Raw genomic sequence first — 15,918 nt, 5'->3', positions numbered from 1 at the left:
ACTAGCGGTGCTGTGTAACAGAAAAGAGCTGAGATGCCAAGATGACTGATACAAGACCTTCATAAGGGAAATCATCTAAATGCAGCTGGGTTGTCTGCAGCCATTTCTCTTTGTGGCATCCATGCTGTAAGGAGTTCACTGCACTTGTGAAGGACACACACAGGGAGCTTGAAATATTCTCACTTTTCCTGTATCATTTGTAGAAGAATTGGCAGCAAAAGGAGAGTTCATTTTTAGATTCCAAATATCCTTATTTAGAGGCTGTGTTGCCTCTGTATGCTTACACTCTTCATACCTATGAGAATTATACCAAAATTTTAATTTCAAGAACTTTATATTCCATAGCCTACTTGGACTTGTTTTCTTGACCAGGTGTTTCTCTACTTCCTCTCTACAACTACACAAATTTAAACTGCTTAAACCCTCTTGGATATTTTTGTGCTTTAACTGTATGGATCTGCTAGGAAGTTACCAACAGATCCTCATTTAACTGAAGTAGTTAAACCCAAATCAGATTTGAAATTCTGTTTATAGCATTATTCAAGAAAACTTTACCTGAACAGATGACTGTTTGTGTAAGAGCTGGTGGAGTATGTGCTACATGCCTGTTGACTATGCATATGTAATACAGTATCTTGTTCTTTGCAAAGGAAAAACATAAGCAAAAGCATTTGATACTAATGTGGCAATTTATGCAGAGAGTAATTTATTCATTAAATTTTTCATATGTCTACAGACTAAATCTACTTTTGCTCAGGAGGAAGAAATCACCAAATATAAAGGGCTGTTTTCAGCATGGAAACAAAAGTATTTTTACTCTAAGCACAAAATGTCACTTGAAAGTGGCGGGACTACCAGATATTTTGGGGCGCTCAGAGATTTCAAGCTTATAATGAGGAAATAAGTTTATAAAAATACTCTCTTTTTCCATCCTATTTTAAGTGAAATGAGAAAACTAGTCACTATGATATGTGGTGGAAAATAAAAAGTGCGCACAAAGACAGCCTCTTTCCTTTTTACTTTACTTACTTTCAGCATAAGCTGTTATTTTTTCATGCCCCTTTGGTTACGTCTGCACAAAGAGTAAAGGTGGCAGGAGGGTTGGAACTAGGTGATCTTAAGTTCCTTTCAAACCCTAACTATTCTATGATTATGTTGCTTTCTGTCTGTCTTTTGACATCATGGACCTCCCTAGTTAACTAATTGACTATTTGTTTTACTCACTAGCCATAAATCAAAACTGTGTCCACACTGAAGTTCCTCTTTCATAGTGGAAAATCTCAGGGAAATGGGGTTTGGTCTAAATTGAGGGTAAATGAAAGGACTCCTATTGGCTTTGGGAAGCACAGGTTAGATCTAAGGCAGAAGCTCTTCCCTGTGAGGGTGCTGAGGCACTGGCACAGGGTGCCCTTAGAAGCTGTGGCTGCCCCATCCCTGGCAGTGTTCAAGGCCAGGTTGGACACAGAAGCTTGGAGCAAGCTGCTCTAGTGGAAGGTGTCCCTGCCCGTGGCAGGGGTTGGGACTGGGTGAGCTTTAAGGTTCCTTCCAAGCCAGACCATTCTGTGATTCTATATATTGGGTTGTCCTGTGTTCAGCTCTAACAGTTATTTTTTTCTCCTTAGTAGCTGTTGCAGTGCTGTGCTTTTTGGATTTAGTACGAGAACAATGCTGATAACATACCAATGGTACAGCGTTTGTTTGGAGAGGATCTGAAAGGCTCAGTGGGCAGCACAAATCATGTTCTGATTTGCCTTTAGCCTTTCCATTCAGAAAGTTGATGGAAAGTTGCATGTTATCTAACTGTAGTATGATACTGTCACGTTGTTGTCATTGCTACCTGCTGTTGGTGCAAGGGAAATGGGTTTCTGTCTTTCCTCTCTCTTTTCAGAGCATTCTGTGTAATAACCTCCTTTCAGGTAATAACCTCTGCAGTACTGCATCCCACAAAAGTGGTGGTGATGGTCTGAGTTCCACTGAATCTCCTCCTGTTGATTTGAATGCAGTAGAGTCAGGAACAGATTCTTAAAACTCCGAATGGCAGTCCATGGGGTTGTCTGATGTGATGCCCTAATGAAAAGGAAGTGTATTATTGCTTCTGTAACCCACAGAGGTATGTTGTAATGTCACAACTGTGAAAAATGCATTTTCCTCTCACTACAAAGTCTCTTCAGAAAGCACATCAGACATGCGAGGATAAAGGCTGTGTGCAAGATTTGACCTTGCTGCCAACTTTCTTTTTTGCCTCCCAGAGAGCAAGGATTGCTCTGAAGCGTTTCCTCCCAGTCAGATAAATTCTCCCTATCCCTAAAAGTTTGCTTCAATCAAAATTCTTCATTTTGAGTTGGGCATCGTACCACAAGGTGGGCAGACAAAGAGAAAATGTAAAATGTAAGCCATCAGGTTGCAAGAACAAATCTCTTGTTCTTACGCAAACATAACAGAGGCATGTGTGTGTTCTGAAGCAATATGAACTACTTTTGGAGGCAGTCACAGTTAAAATCTTAGACTCCGTGAAAGGCAGAGCTCCACTGATTTTGAAGGAAATCTGTTAATCCACAATGACGGTATGTCTGACCTGCATTTCTGTTGCTGGAAGACGGACCAGGAGAGCTGCTTGTCCTGCCTGTTACACAGGTACATATTGAACTGCTGCGGGTTTTGGTGAGCTCAAGTCTCTCCAACCGAAATACTGCATTAGGCATGGGGCACGTGTGTGGACTGTGCTGGGACAAGGCAGTCAAAGCGGGTGGGCAGGGAGGACATGTGCCGTTCCCACCAGCGCCGGGGCACGTCACGGACATTGGTCAGTGGGAGAGGGAGAGCAGCAGCCATGAGAGATGGGGAGAGATCGTGAGGTGAGAGCAGGGGCAGCCATGAGGGGTGGCCATAAAGGGGCATCTTGCGGGGAGGTGAAGGGTGGCCACGAGGGGTACAGGCCCCTAGTGGCCCCAGGGTACCTAGTGTGGGCCACTGTGGGGGGGCAGATGTGTGGCTGTGACTGGAGATCATAAGGGGCAGCCATGAGGGGCAGATGAGTTTGCCCTCAGCGACATGGGTTAGTGGTGGGTTTGGCAGTCCTGGGCTCGGTGACCTTAAAGGTCTTTTCCAACCTGGTTGATTTTCTGAGTCTGTGATTCTAAGATTTTGAAGCTGGAACAAGTCAAAGTTCAGGTTGCCTGATAAATATGAGCTTGATTCCTTTGGGCTATATGCATTAGGATTTACATTTTAATAACATTATTGAATTATTTTTTTACAGTAGATTTTTGCCCAGTTGATTCTGTAGGGTGAAGCTCCTTTAGCACTAAAGCCAGCTCTGTTTTGAGATAAAAGACTGTTGCTGGTAAACTCCTTATCTGCAACTGTCACAGAAGCTGGAAAGTAGACTACAGATGAGACGGGATACTTTAGCAAAGAGGATCATTAGTATCATCTCAAAGCAGCTGTCTGCTCTCATAAAGAATAAATTTGACTCCTACACATGCCACAAATGTCCTCTGAGATCCTTTCCAAGATGGTCACTACCTCTGAAAACCTAGTTTCTGGTTGTCTGAATTGGAGTTCTGGCATCTGGTCTGTCAAAATGCAGTCTCTCATAGCACTGATGAGCATCGGTGAAAGCTGTATTTAAAACACAGGGCTATGAAAACCGTGTTTTTTTCCTGCTGTCCTGACAGAAAGTCAGGTGATGACCCAATTAAAAAACTTAAATCAAACCTAATACTTTAACTTGGAAACATTTTGTACACACTTGAAGCAGGGATGTGATCCTGAAACTCAGCTGTATGCTTTAATATAAGGCAGTTCTGTCACCCCAGCTACAAAATGATCTTTAAAGGGGATGACTGCTTGCTTGAACTGAAGGAAATTTGGACAAACAAAGTGAATTCACATCAGAATTTGATGCCTTTCTAACAGAAGGCATGATTTTGCACTAATTGTCTTCCCCTTTCCAGGAGGGCTCCGTCTGCAAGTGTAAAGCCAGCTGTAGAGCTTTTCAGCTCACATCTTTTCAACCTGTGTCTGCCTTTCAGAGTAAGGATACTTAGAGGTGCCACTGAGCATGTTGATGTTGACTTTTCACAGCTGTTTTCAGGTCTTTGATAATAAGAACACATGTAGGTTTGCTGAATGAGTTGACATTGTTATGCAGAGTTAAGGACTAAACTAGAGGCATAGAGCAAGAAAGAAACTTTATAGAATGTTGCACTGGTATAAGATGTTAATTGCTATAATGATAGTTGATTGCAAACTGATACAAATAACTGGTTTCGGGCTTTGTCACCTCTGGTTATAATTCACGAAAGTATCATTCACGTATCTTTTCCAAGACAAATATACAGCTTTATGTATTGTTTTCCATGTTTTCACATGGATTTGTGATTTTACAATTATGAAGTGGGTTTTTTTCAAACCAAAAGACCAAATAAGTTTAGTGGTTACAATCTACTGTAGCCTGAAAAGAAATACCGGGTTTCTGTTGTGAATTTCTCACTTCTTACCAACATGAGCCTTCAGTCAGTGTCTGGTCAAAAAGATACTTGAGGATTCCATCTTTACGTGTTCTTTGGATATATGACTCACCATAAATAAGTCAATAATTGCTGCATCTTGATAACCTCAGTTAGTGTAGCAAAACTGTTTTATCTATGTGTATGTATATAGCAAAATCTTAAATGTAAGAATCATAATTATTGAGTAAAATTGACATAGTTGCTGCAGTTTCATGAAACTTAATTAAACCTGAATCCAATGGATTGACTAGTATGTAATAGAACAACTCCTCATGCTAAACCTCTGCTCTGTAAGTAGCTTCATTTCTTTCAGTGGCATTATTAGATTAAGCAAGGATCTGAAGGTTTGAATTCACATTTTTCTAAATTCTTTTTGTGTTTCCATTAACTGTATTGTCTGATCTTGAAAAAGCTAGCTTTATATTTGCAGTCCTTTTGCCATAACAGGTTACCTCATTTCAAACCATAAGTCATTGTTGATGACAGTCTTCTCTCAGTGTGGAAAAATCCTCCAGGAATGTTTGTGAAATGGAAATTTCTGTGCGAAGATAATTTTTGGAAATACTGCTTGATCTTAAAGGTTATTGAAGAAGTTGATATGGTTGATCATGGAGACGACCAAAGAACTGTTCATGAGGGGAAGAGATGTGTAGAGTGGAGACCGAGGAATAATAAGAACGCAGTAATCTTTGACGCGTTTTCTCTGCAGTTGATGTGTAGCACATGATGTTCTCTGAATCCCAGTAAATTATCAGTTAATATAGTAAAAGGATGTGGAAACACAGAGGCTGATGTATTCTGGCGTTAAAATTTCAGGCAATCGTTTTTCAAACCCAACCTTTGATGTTTTCATTGTCTCAGGTTCCCAGTCTGAACCTCCATCATGCAGTGCCAGTTCCATCACTTGCCCATCTGCCTGCACCTGCAGCAACAATGTGGTGGATTGTCGAGGAAAGGGCTTAACAGAAATTCCAGCTAACCTCCCAGAAGACATTTGGGAAATGTAAGTGCCAATGCAATGCACCATTCTTTTCCATGTCTCTCCATTTTCAGTCTCTGTCATAGCCTCCTGTGTGGAAGAAAGGAACATGTTCTGAGCAGATATTAGTTAGGTACATTGTAGTTCTTTTCTTTTGTTCTTTTGATTGTTTGGATTGTTTGAGTTTGTTTGGAGTTGCCCTAAGCAAGATGAAATTCTTGGTGTATTATGTCTGGAATGTGTTTCCATCTCACAGATCTAGCATTACAGTTCTATAGTCAGGAAAAGGAAATGCACAGTCCCTTTTCTGAAATCAAATTGTTTTATCTTTAGTTGGTGAAGTCCCTGAGAGTTCGTAGGGTTTTTTGTTAGCTTGGCAAGATGCATTTGTAATGAAGTATGACATGAGAACACATTGTCCCTGCTGATATCACCTCCTATTTCTTGTCTTCACATTTTGTTATTCCCACTTCTTTCACATTTTTGTGACTTTTCTGTGTTGTGAAATCAGATGGTGGATTTACAGACTTGTTTGTCTTCACTGCCTTTAGGAACTGTAATCATCTATCTTTGTGTCCGTGACTGCGTACTACTGTGGTCCTGAATTACTGTTACAATAATCCGAGTTGCTTTTGGTTAGTCCGTAGGGAATGCTAATCAATCCTTTTCCTGTTAGGTGCTTGTCATACAGAGGTTACTGGCATTCAACCAGCATTTACAGTCTACAGAGGATGAATTCAAATATTGGTATAGTCACTGGATTATTCAGCTTCTCCTTGTTGTAGAAATACTGCTGCAGAGCAAAACTCAGTAGCATAAAGTTGAAATGCTTGTATGTAGTCTGGTTCACTATGATATGCCAGAAATGTGACATTTGTGGCCAAGAAAGATGATGAGCTTCATTGTTTACAGGGGATCCACTCTACACAACCACTCCTCTAAGTCACTTTATCAGTTGCTTTTATAATGTAAGAATCACCTCAAATTTCTTTGGATTGCTACCTCAGCACAACAGTTTAGAGGCAGCTTATGCTCAGTTGTGCATCTCCACAGAACAGATATGTTAGAAATGAAAAAACTAGCTCAGTAAATGCAAAAAATAAAAACATCTTAAAATTAACATTATTGAAAATGTATCTAGAGCATGTAAAGATGTTTACAGGAACTATAAACTCTTATGCAAGCTGTTCTGAATGCCTGTTATCCTTCCTCATGAGGAAGTCCAGAATGTGTTGATTGTGTTCGCTTCCAGTGTATTGCGGCACGCAGAATATGCATGACATACTTGGTTTTCTGTGCATGAAAGTCAGTTAGAATTATGCTGAAAATATATATGTGTTTGGCACACTGAGAATATTCAGTGTTTAGTCCTGTTTCCAGTTCTGTCAGATGGCCTCCAAATTTTCAGAAGTGGCTGGAATGAATGGTGCAACAATGAGAGTCAGAGGATGAAATTGGTCCAGACCTGCTCACAGATGAGGGTTGGGCTAGGAGAATTGGGAAGACTGAGGCTGGGGTGCTCCAGCCCTCTCCATACAGCGGCACACCTCAGTGTAAGAAAGCAAGTGAAAACATTCACCTTCAGTGTGCTTGTAATAGCATTGAGTATGAAAGTCCTGACTCCATTTTGGTTGCTCCAGCTCCCAAACCTAACCCCTGCAACTTATAGTAAAAGCAACTTAGAAGGTCTCCGTAGGAAAGCAGGAAGTGAAGGAAGACTTGGAGAGCCTTTAGATCAGATGATAATGTAGGAAGTCAAGATGCATGTAATATTTTAAGAAACTTTCATAACCTGAAGGTTATAAACCTGCTAGATCCCTACAACACCATGTAAAGTTCTGAGCACATGGTTTAATGTTCAGATCCGTCAGACATTTTGCACTTTAGTCAGTACTTATTTGATTCTTTGTCTGTAGATAAGCGTCTTACATTGTTCTGATCCTGCAAATATCCTTTGCAGTTCACTACCATGTAGTTCAGAGCATAACCCTCATGAAAACATTTCTTGCTACTTTCTGATGGAGTCAATCCCACTAGTATTTCCTTTTTAAGGAATAGATATATAAGAAATACGTAAAGAAATTTAAGTAATTCTGTCTGTTTACAGTGAGGGTGGTGAGGCGCTGGAACATGTTGCCTAGAGATGTGGTAGATTTCTCATCCCAGGAAACATTCAAGGACAGGTTGGACAGGGCTCTGAAGAACCTGATCTAGTTGATCTCCCTGTTCATGGCAGAGGTGAAAGGGGGTGGACTAGGTGGCCTTTAAAGTTCCCTTCCAACCCAAACCATTTCTGTGGTGCTATGATTCTATCAGAATAAGTCTTAGCAAGTGACATCACTGACATGGGTTCTCCTACTGGTAAAATGGTATTTTCACTTTGTAGAAGTACTAATGAAAAAGAGCAATTAACCTTAAATCCAAAGGCAATGTATTAAACAATGTCTCATAGAGTAAAGGATGTAGCCACATAGAAAAACATTTCTGGAAAGATGGAAGGAGCAGCGACAGTTTTCCTGGAAAAGTCGTGACATAGATTCTTTTGACCAAGGTAGCCATTCTGGTTTATGCAGAAGTCTGTCACACTGCTCAGAAAGTCAGTTTGTCTGAGGCTGCTTTGAGCTTATTCTATATAAAATCCATCCAGAGGTCTGGTTCCCCCTACACACAGAATAATGATGGTCTTTAGATTTGATAGAATAGGGAGAATAATACTCTTTTGCTGTAATGTTATAGTAATGGGGCCAAGTAAATTCTGTCTGCGTGCTGCAGCCCACATATCTTGCTCTCAGCACTACTGTTGTTTTTTCCCATTGGGATTTATCCCCCATGGTTGGCATGCATGTAGTCAGGCGCTTTTCATAAAAGGTGGCTATAATGGTACTGGCTGAATGCTTCTTTCTGAACTCTGCAGTCCTATGATCTGATCCGTGTCACCTTTGAGAGGTGTAACTCTTACTAGAGACTCTCACCTCCTGTGGTAATGGGGTACTAACAAACTACATGGCTGGGTTGCTGCTACGTAGAATTCTACTTGAGATGGTGTATTTTTCATTCAGCAGTTTCTAGCTAATGTTTTAAACACTCATTCCACTAAAATACATTTCCCCCCATAGATTGTAGGACGTTCATAATATTTATATGATAGTATTAAAATGATGCTTTTGCCTTCCTCAGTTCCACTTGGGGCTTTTCCAGGTTCCTTCGCTGGTTATTAGTTGCATTCAGTTACAGCTTTCTTGCTTTTGTGTTTCCCCTTGACTCGGGATTTCTTTATAAGCTAAATTGGACTTGCCAGGAACCCTTTGACTGACAAACTGTTCTACAGCAAACACACAGCTGTTACTCTAATGTGGTTATTAAAGGTGACCTACATTTCACTGTGGTTTGTATTAATTAAAGATCTTTTACTCAGCCTTTCTTTCTTCATTAACATGGGTAGGCAGAACCTTCTCTGACAAAGCTGCCAACAAGTCCTAGGTTTGTTTTTGTTGATAAAAACCTATCACAAACCGTAAAATAAGCATCATATGACACTAATTTTCCCTTGCTGCTGACCTCTGCCATGTATGACTTGGAAGTCTGTTGTGTTACTTCTTTACACCTCTCCCCAAGGTGTATTATCCTGAAGGCCCTCATTGCAAGAATGCCCTTTATTAAATAAAGGAATTTAGAAAAGCTTGAAATCTGTATCCCAGCCTTGGTTTTCCATAACTTCATAAAATAGGTAGCTAGAGTGTTCAGAATGCAATTCATTTTTCTCTAAAGCCTCTCGTTCAGTGTGGAGCAGACATCAGCAGCCAAATTGACAGAGGTGAAATGAGTTACAAGAAATTGAAGCTGAGGATTACAGACTGTGTGTTGAATGTCATAAAAGATTCTCTGCTTACAAAGTGGTTCTCTTGTGTTGTTCAGAAGAGAAGTGAACAGTGTATGTTATAGAGAAACACACGAAAATAAGCACAGCAAAGTTTTGCATGAATACTTGAGAAGAAAAAGTCATTAAGCACCTGGAGGCATTTACTGCAAAATACCCAAACAAACATGGCTTGATGGTTTAGTGGTAAATGAACAGTATGTCATTTCACTGCATTGGAACAGCACCTGCAATAAAAGGAGAAGGTTGCATTTATTTAGAAAGGGTGAGAGAAAACACATGCAAGACAAATAGGGAATAGAATGTGAATTCAGAATGGACTTGACCTTGGATGCAGGGAGGGATCACCTCCAAACTAGTAGGAGACAGAGCCTCCACAGAATCTGTTATTCTGATCAGACTTGATCGCAGCCTTGCAGGCAGTGCCTGTCAGGCTGACTGACAGCTCAGCCCATCAAGACTGTAAAGACCTGTGAAATCCAAAGCTTCCAACTGTGCCTGGGAGAGTCACTGCACTGCAGCTGGTGGGAGCTGGGAAGGGTGGTGTGAGAAACACTCTTGCCACAGCAGCAGATTTCACTCAGCATGTGGTTTGGGTTGTTGTTGGCTCAGGACACTGGGCTGGATGGATCTGAGCTCTGGCACTGTCTGCCCATTCTCAGTGTTTGGCTGGTTTGATGCTGGGGAAAGCACAGCTTTCCTGCACTTGCAGATGTGGAGCACTGGGATGATGGCATTGCTAGCCCTGGCTGTGGGGTTTCAAACAGTATTTGCTTCAATATCCTGTGGGCCAGGTCCACTTGATGCATCCCAGTACTGGTGAGTGATCAGTAACTCCCAATCTCTTGCCCAACTCACTACACTTTTCCACTGGTCCTTCTTCAGAATGAGGTTTTCATGCTGTTCATCCATTTCAGACTGATCTGCTTATTTATTCTTTTTTTATTTATTGCTGCAAACAAGGCTGTGTTTTAGGATATTAATTCCAGACAGCTTTTGTCTGAGCATTTTGCACACCTTAAAGCAGCAGTGCAGGGACTTGACTTTTGCCTTTGTGTTTTGTAGAACTTTGTGTAAGACCTTCCTGAGTGGAAGTGGGGAACAGCCCCCCCAAGTGCTGGTCCTCCTGCTGCTGTCTGCTCTGGAGTGAGTGGTGCAGGGGTGTCCTGGGTTCAGCTGTAGCGGTCATTTTTCTCCTTCTGAGTAGCTGGTGGAGTACTGTGTGTTCAGCTTTAGTCTGGGAGCAATGCTGATCCCTCTGGGATCCCTGCGAGAGTGGAGGGGGAAGAAAAGGAGGGGAGCGAGCAAGCGGATGCATGATTCTGAGTTACCAGCTGGGCTTAAACCACAACATACGCTGTGGTGAGCAGGCTCCTGGGATGGGGGGCAGTGACCACTGGCACCAGCGCTGGCACTGGATGCTGCTTTCCTGAAGGACGTTCAGGTTGTGGAAGAAAAGGATTTGATGAATTGCTAGTGCTAAGGGCTGGACTGTGGGCTTGGACAGACACTTGGGAGAATAAAGACTGGTCTGGCCCGCTACAGAAACTCTTCAGAAAAGGCAGCTGACCTCAAATGAGGAAAAACCAAATCATATGATGAGAAAGGCTGGGAACAAAGGAAATCAAGACAGGTTCGTAAGTGTTACATGTCTGATAAAGTGAGGAATACTTAGCGCTGAGGCCTAAGGTTGCTGCTAGTGAGCCTGGGACACCAGCTCGACAGATTGGGCTATGGGGATATGGTGAGAGGCTGAGACACTGGGTGGCATGAATGAGGTTGGCCAGGCTGTGGGACCAGGACAGAGGCGCACAAGTGAAGATGGAGCTGAAGCATCTCTTTCCACAGGAAACACGAGTCTTCCAGAGCCTTCCTGCCTTGTCACAGCGTGCTGGCGAAACCCAACCGTAATTTGTGTGTCTCTGCGTACTAGTGACCATGTGCAGAGATTAAGTATTAGACTACACGCAATTTACTGTTTTAACCATTGCTAATCCACTTAGAGATAAAGGCCAAGTTGTACTTTTGTTACACATGAGTCTCCTTGTGATGGAATTAGTTATTTCAACTTTTGGTTTTGGATTCACTAAATTAAATATATTATTAAAAAGAAGAAGTATATAAAAGAAGAAAGAATATGCCAGAGTGAATGTTTGTAGCTGCAGTCTTCATTCAGTGCTTTTGTATATATTTGTTGTACTAAGCACTGTAATTACAGCATAGTCTCATGTTGCTGTTAAAAGACTGGACTCATTTCTTGTTGTCTAGGGATGCATCAGGGTTGTGTGGCAGACAAGCCTGTGTGTATGGGATCTGTTTGTTTGTTGCAGAAACAGGAACATTCCCCAGTGGGGGCTGTGGGAAGCTCATCCCAGGAATGCTGTTCAGAGGGTTGGGATGTATGTTCCTGCCAGTGGTTTTATGAGTTGACTCTGGGCAAGTGACTTGCCCAAACTTTCGTGGGTGGTCACTAGTGATGTAATCCCGGGTTCTGGCTGACTCAGCTGAGACATTCAGAAGTGCTGAGGACTCGCAGCTGCAGCAGAAGTCAATAGGAGCTGTGCTTTGAACACGTTGTGCTGTGCAGCACTAATTAGTTTGGAGTGCCAAGTCCCAGTCATCTGCAGACTTATAAATCAAACTCCAAAATCTAAAGATCCTTAGATCTTAAAGCTGATCTTAGATTTCCAGCCTGTGTTTTTTCATATGAAGCTTGTTTTCTCACTGTTATTTAACCTTTACAATACTCTCTGTCTGGTGAGATTAGGAGAAATGTGCTTGTATAAAGCAAGAGTAATGATGAATAGGATGTATCTAAATCGGAAATGGGGACCTTTTATTTAAATGCTGATTTAGTTACTCCAGACAAAGAGGCTGACAGCCCCTCAAAGAAAAGTGCTGCTTAGGCACACATATCTGTGGATATAATAACTACAGTTTCCAGTGTGTCTTCTGAGCAGAGTGAAATAGGATGGCAACCCATCCACCAGCATCTAGGTGTGGCTTAAGGTCAATTTTGAGTCACTTGTTCTATATTGGTTTAGTTTATCATTCTCACTATTGATAGCTGAATTGGTGACTGATAGTTTTGTGAAGAGTGCTGGATTTTGGTGCATGATTTCTACTCTTAGGAAAAATGATGGAGTTTATCCACTAAGGAGAGAATCTAATGCACTTAAGTGTTGGTTTTCTCATGGTTTTGTCAAAATGAAAACAAACCAACTATCCTTCAAGGCAGTAATTTTGCAGCGTAATGTTCTGCTCATTCCACCTTTAATTAATGCTTTCCTGATGCATTTGCTACTTAGAGAATTGCTGTTATGAGGGTACCACTGTGTTGTGCAGTGCTGTGAACAGACCTGTAGACAGACGAGTTTGTTGCTTTTGGTGCTTTAGTGATTCCCTTGGGAAGAAATTACCTTCTTTGTACCTGTAGGAGTCTGGGTTGTAGGAGAGCTGGGACAAATCTTGATGAAGCTTTTGTGATTTGAAGAAGTTGATCAATAAATCCCAGGCATTTAAATCACTGGTATATTCAAAATCAATTTTCCACAGGTTAAAATAAAGGCAAAAAGGCTGTTATAAAGCAATCGAGCACTGGTAACTCTCTTTATTGTAATAGAATCAATTCTTTCTTACATAAATTATAAATTAACTGCACCATAACAATTTCATGTATATTTACAACTGGCTGTGAAATCCTCAGCTTCTTAAAGGCAAAGGCTTATTTTTTCAAGACTATAGGTATGTAGAAGCTGTAAACTTTAGGGATAGAGGGATAATAGTTGTGCATTGAGTGTTGTTCTTTCTCTTAAAAGAAAATGATAATCATTTTCTCAGGCTTCCAGTAAATACTGTAGCTGAAGCCAGCACAGTAATAAATGCTCCATAACTGCCTCTGGTGGCAAGTTCTCTGCCTGGGGAATCAGGTTGGCTTCTGTAGTTGCATCCTATAATATGATTTTCATTCACTGTTGTAAATTGGCTCTGGACAGTGTCGCATGTCAAACTTGACTACTGCTTTCTGGATCTCACTAGGCAAACTGTGTCATTCACTCCTGGCCTTCAATATAAAAAAGAGGTTTCTATTGTTGGGCCAAAAATATGTAGAAAAATCTTCTATTCTATGAGGGCAAGACACAAAAATAATAAAAGAAATAGTTTACATTAAGAGTCAGTAGAGAAAATATAAATATATGGGAAATGTTAAGAATAAAAGTGCTTTCTGTGCTGAGACAGATTCAGGGAAATGGGAAGCTGTTTCCCAGCTTTAGAAACCAGCAGTAACCACAGGGGGGTTCTGCTGTAGGGCCAAAGCAGGATTTATTTCTTGTATCTTTACTTGTAAAATTAAGTGTCGCTAATGTCATCTATAGGCATAAGATGGTTTTGTTTTGATAAATTTAGATTTCATGCACATTTTCATTTTGGCGCTATCATTTTTTACTTCTTTTCTCCTCTGCTGTGAGATTTCTTTAAAACAAGCAACAAGTGATGTGCAGTTGAGTTTGACGCAGGCAAGCTGTGCAGGAGTTAGTAACCTTACCAGGTTTGGGGATGTTGGGGTTTTTGGACTGAGGTTTTTGAGTGTGCGTTCTTTTTTTCCTGAGAGATCACTTCAGTCCAGCAGGAACATAGATTTAGCCTTATTAATACAAATGAATGGAATGAACAGAAAGGCAGAGATCTTTTTTTATCTAATACAAATATCACTCAAAGTCCCTGTTTTCCCCCGCAAACAGTTGTGGCATGGCAGCGAGAGGCAGCTCAGGCAGGAGCAGCGTGCTCGGTGCATGCCTGCATCCCCTCTCTGGGATGAAGCAAGGAATGAGACTGGCAGGAGAAGTAACAGTGAAAGGTGGTGAGAAGGGCTAAAAGTTCCAGTTGGGAATGTGGAGTATCACAGTGGTAGATGGAAAACTTGATGTCTGGCAGTGTATTATTGCACTCTAGCTGCTTATGTTGATAGAGACATTGGTGTTTGTCAGATGTTTTGCAAAGTACCAGCATACAGGTTTCTCTCTCTGGTGTCTTCCTGTTTGTCTGCACAGCATTTGATGGCAAATTCACAGTGAAGCTGGTGGATTCATAATGTGACTGCCATTGTACATTCAGCATTTACCAGCAGATAACCTGACCAAGTGCTCAACTACAGAGTTATGTCAGCTTAAACTCAACACACTGCTGTCAGGAAATCTAGTATCACTGGCACTCCTCCTAGGTGTACACTGCTATCAGGGAATAGATCAAAACATCTTGTTTCATTGTGAAAGATGTCTTTGGGTGAGCAGAATTACCTCTGCAGCATTCTAGATATATATTTATTTTGAAAAGTCAGTTCATTCTTGATAGTATTTTGTCTATCAAAGATCTGCCCTTAGGTGAATACTTAACAAGCAGGTTTTTTTAAAACTATAGCAGCAGCTCGACAGCTAGACCCTGGAAATCACCACCAAACATCAGGATATGAAGGGAAACTCTAGCTGTCACCTTGTCTTAATATAAGCAGACAGTTTACTGGCTCTCAGCTCTCCAGTTCCTAAGGCAGACTCACTGAGAAGGATTTATAATACATATTATTAATTTCATTTGGAAGTCATTCAGGTACTGCGATGAAAGGCAGCAGTATAAAAGTCTTGGAGAAACATATGTTTAGAGGGTTTATAATGCTGGTAGAGTCTTTGGCTCAGGTGGATTGAAGGCTTTAGTTGTCTGCTAAAACAAGCTGAATATCCTGCCACCGCAGTGTACTTTGGTGTCGACCTGTCAGACAACTGAAGCATGAGAGACAGAGCCACAAAAAGGCTGTTCTTTGGCAATGTAGGTCCCTAAACACATTCTGAAGCAACAGGACTGCAGATTTTTGCCTTGCACTTTGCAGAGCAGCGCCCCATGCAGTGCTGCAGTGATGTGGTGTAAAGGGTGATAACTGCGGCTTCTGCATCTTTCACTACAGCATAGGCTGTGGGTTTGGGCTTTGTAAATGCAGGGCAGGATTCCTTCCTTCCCGGCATGGATGCATCCTACCCAGGGCTGTCTTTGGGTAAATACTTCAGTCCAGCTACCTGAACCCATTGTGATGTTAAGAATAAAGCTTGTATTTCAAATAAAGTGGCAGGAAAGGGGTCAGAACAGGGATCAAATCTAGCCCATATTGATAGTAAGACAACCAGATTTTAAGCGTGGTGTTTTCCTCTTAAATGCTGAAAATATACCCGTGACTTGTCTTTGTCAGACTCCAAAATGTAAAATAAGATACATAGATGAGATAAATGTAAGCTAATGATCCAAGCAGCTTTTATGATCCAGTTGTTCTCACTCCTTGGCAAGGAGGAACAGTCTCTTTCTTGATTGTTATGTGCTCTAGACATTTCTTCCTTCCTAATATAAAGGGCTATCCCCAGCCCTGGGCTTTGTCACTGCGAGGGATGCAAGTGCTGATTTCCCCCAGACAGTCCTTAGCCAGCTCGCTGCAAATCCCTGCCAATGGGGCAGGAGAGAAGGAGGGGTTTGCCCTTCCTAGCAACCTTCACACAGGTTGTATGCAT

General features: G+C 41.4%; 1 protein-coding gene across 4 annotated transcripts in view; it reads left to right on the top strand.

Moving 5' to 3' along the window:
- The window catches only part of SLIT3 (slit guidance ligand 3), a 519,568-nt gene that overhangs the window by 323,669 nt on the left and 179,981 nt on the right, over positions 1 to 15,918 (top strand). For all 4 annotated transcript variants that reach the window (XM_062629206.1, XM_062629204.1, XM_062629205.1 and 1 more), the window contains one exon: positions 5,376 to 5,517. In XM_062629206.1, coding sequence (XP_062485190.1) covers positions 5,376 to 5,517 — 142 coding nt within the window. The remainder of the gene's footprint in view (positions 1 to 5,375; positions 5,518 to 15,918) is intronic.

The sequence above is a fragment of the Pezoporus occidentalis genome, unplaced genomic scaffold (genome assembly GCF_034315485.1).
Source record: "Pezoporus occidentalis ecotype Australia unplaced genomic scaffold, CSIRO_AGI_Poc_V1 ctg33, whole genome shotgun sequence".
In the NCBI taxonomy this organism is placed as follows: domain Eukaryota; kingdom Metazoa; phylum Chordata; class Aves; order Psittaciformes; family Psittacidae; genus Pezoporus; species Pezoporus occidentalis.
This window is presented reverse-complemented; position numbering and strand designations above follow the sequence as displayed.